Raw genomic sequence first — 2,522 nt, 5'->3', positions numbered from 1 at the left:
TAAATAATTTAACTAGAAATTACTAGTTATAAATACATTTAAGAAAAGATAAAATTGAGAGATTTATTTTTAAAAAATATTGGCACTTAGGAGAGAAGATCAAGATGGTGGAGTAGGAGGATGTGGAACTCACCTCCCCCAACAAACACATCAAAAATACATCTACAGGGCTTCCCTGGTGGCACAGTGGTTGAGAGTCCGCCTGCCGATGCAGGGGACACGGGTTCGTGCCCTGGTCTGGGAAGATCCCACATACCGCGGAGCGGCTGGGCCCGTGAGCCATGGCCACTGAGCCTGCATGTCCCGAGCCTGTGCTCCGCAAGGGGAAAGGCCACAACAGTGAGAGGCCCGAGTACCGCAAAACAAACAAACAAACAAAAAATACAACTACAGCGGAGCCCGCTGGCCAGTCAGGCGGCTCTCATGCAGGCAGCTAGTGCCAGGCTGTGGAGCGCTGAGCCGCGCATCGAGCCCTGCGCTTCCCAGACTAGCGAACAGTACAGTCAAGATGGCTAAAGGTGATCCCAAGAAACCAAAGGGCAAGATGTCTGCTTATGCCTTCTTTGTGAAGACGTGCAGAGAGGAACATAAGAAGAAAAACCCCAAGGTCCCTGTCAATTTTGCAGAATTTTCCAAGAAATGCTCTGAGAGGTGGAAGACAACGTCTGGGAAAGAGAAGTCTAAATTTGATGAAATGGCAAAGGCAGATAAAGTGCACTATGATCAGGAAATGAAGGATTATGGACCAGCTAAGGTAGGCAAGAAGAAGAAGGACCCAAATGCCCCCAAGAGGCCACCGTCTGGATTTTTCCTGTTCTGTTCTGAATTCCGCCCCAAGACCAAATCTACAAACCCTGGCATCTCTACTGGAGATGTGGCAAAGAAGCTGGGTGAGATGTGGAATAACTTAAGTGACAGCGAGAAGCAGCCATACATCAACAAGGCAGCAAAGTTGAAGGAGAAATACGAGAAGGATGTCGCAGACTGTAAGTCTAAAGGGAAGTTTGATGGCGTCAAGGGTCCTGCTGAAGTTTCCCGGAAAAAGGTGGAAGAGGAAGATGAGGAAGACGAGGACAAAGAAGAGGAGGAGGAAGAGGATGAATAAAAAAAAAACTGTTGACCTGTCTCCTTGTGAATACCTTAGAGTAGGGAGCGCCGGGATTGACACACCTCTTGCCCGAGACGTGTCTGTTACCAGACGTGTCTGGTAATTAGGTTTAATTACTCAGTTGGATCATGATCATATCGTAGTCTCTCAAAGTGCCCTAGCAATTGTCAGTGGTTTACATGAAGTGGCCATGGGTGTCTGGAGCACCCGGAAACTGTATCAAAGTTGTACATATTTCCAAACATTTTTAAAATGGAAAGGCTCTCGTGTTCTTCTCACTCTGTGCACTTTGCTGTTGGTGTAACAAGGCATTTAAAGATGTTTCTGGCATTTTCTTTTTTTTTTTTAATTGGTGAGGTGGTTGTGTTAACTCTTTGGTCATTGGCTAGGAATCCTGAGATCTCAACTGTATATATCTATAGTTTGTAAAACGAACAAAGCAACCAAGACACACTCTTGACGCTCCTTGCTTGGCGTGGAGGCTGTAGGAGCGATGCCTTCCGGAGGGGCCATAGCTCAGGGCGTGCACTGTGGGGCTAGACCTGTGGACACTGCAGTGGGCATCCATTTGGCTTCAGGTTGTCTTGTTTCTGTATATAGAGACATAGCATCCCGCTGCCATTCTTAGCTGTGGAAAGGGGTGGGGGGTCAGCTGGCATGAGACGTGTTTTGGATCCTTTTAAGTTGAAGTGCAGTAGTTTTAAACTGTTTGTTTTTTAAACAAACCACAGAACTCTTCATTGTCAGCAAAGCCAAGAGCCACTGCATTGATGAAAGTTCAAGAACCTTCTGTACTAAACATTATCTGCAATGTTCTGTTATTTTTTTTGTATGTTTAGAATGCTGAAATGTTTTTGAAGTTAAATAAATAGTATTACATTAAAAAGAATACATCTACATGTGGAACAATTCTAACTGAAAACTAACTGAAGATTAGCAGAAAGACTTCTCTACAACAAGGCTATAAGAAAGACCCACGCTGAACTGAGTAGGAAGGGAAGAGAACCAATCAGGTTGGTTGTCCTGGGAGGGGACTCAGAAAAGGAGGGGGATTACACAGACAGAGATCATCCCTGGGGAGCGACTGGTTTGAGCTACATATTGGGAACCCCAGACCTGGGGCCCAAAACCAGGAAGACGAGTTCCCTTGGCTGGAGGGCTGGCAGGACTAACATGAGGGCTGTAGGAAGCCTGAACCCCACTAGTGAGGAGTGCACACATACTTGGTTACTCCTGAGACAGGGCAGAGAGGGAGGATTGAAACTGCACAGGACGCTGCCTGATCTTTCTCAACCAGCCCAGCACATACCACAGCCTGAACCAATAGCCCACTGTGGCTGCTTGCTTCTCAGTGCAGCCCTACACTGGGGCAAGGACTGCCGTGGCCGAGGGAAACCTCAGCTGTGAGGGACAA

At 46.9% G+C, this 2,522-nt stretch overlaps 1 protein-coding gene across 1 annotated transcript; it reads left to right on the top strand.

The window, feature by feature from the left end:
• Nucleotides 1–473: 473 nt before the first annotated feature.
• LOC116751608 (high mobility group protein B3-like) lies at nt 474–1,105 on the top strand. Its single transcript, XM_032627725.1, has one exon. The coding sequence runs from the start codon at nt 509–511 to the stop codon at nt 1,103–1,105; it is 597 nt and encodes a 198-aa protein (XP_032483616.1). The 5' UTR covers nt 474–508.
• The last annotated feature ends 1,417 nt before the right edge of the window (nt 1,106–2,522 follow it).

Source organism: Phocoena sinus, chromosome 3, assembly GCF_008692025.1.
Source record: "Phocoena sinus isolate mPhoSin1 chromosome 3, mPhoSin1.pri, whole genome shotgun sequence".
Lineage (NCBI taxonomy): Eukaryota > Metazoa > Chordata > Mammalia > Artiodactyla > Phocoenidae > Phocoena > Phocoena sinus.
Note: the sequence above shows the minus strand (reverse complement) of the source record. Positions and strands in the feature narration are given on the sequence as shown.

Coding starts and splice junctions, on each gene's coding strand:
- LOC116751608 (XM_032627725.1), top strand. CDS start 509: ATGGCTAAAGGTGATCCCAAGAAACCAAAGGGCAAGATGTCTGCTTAT.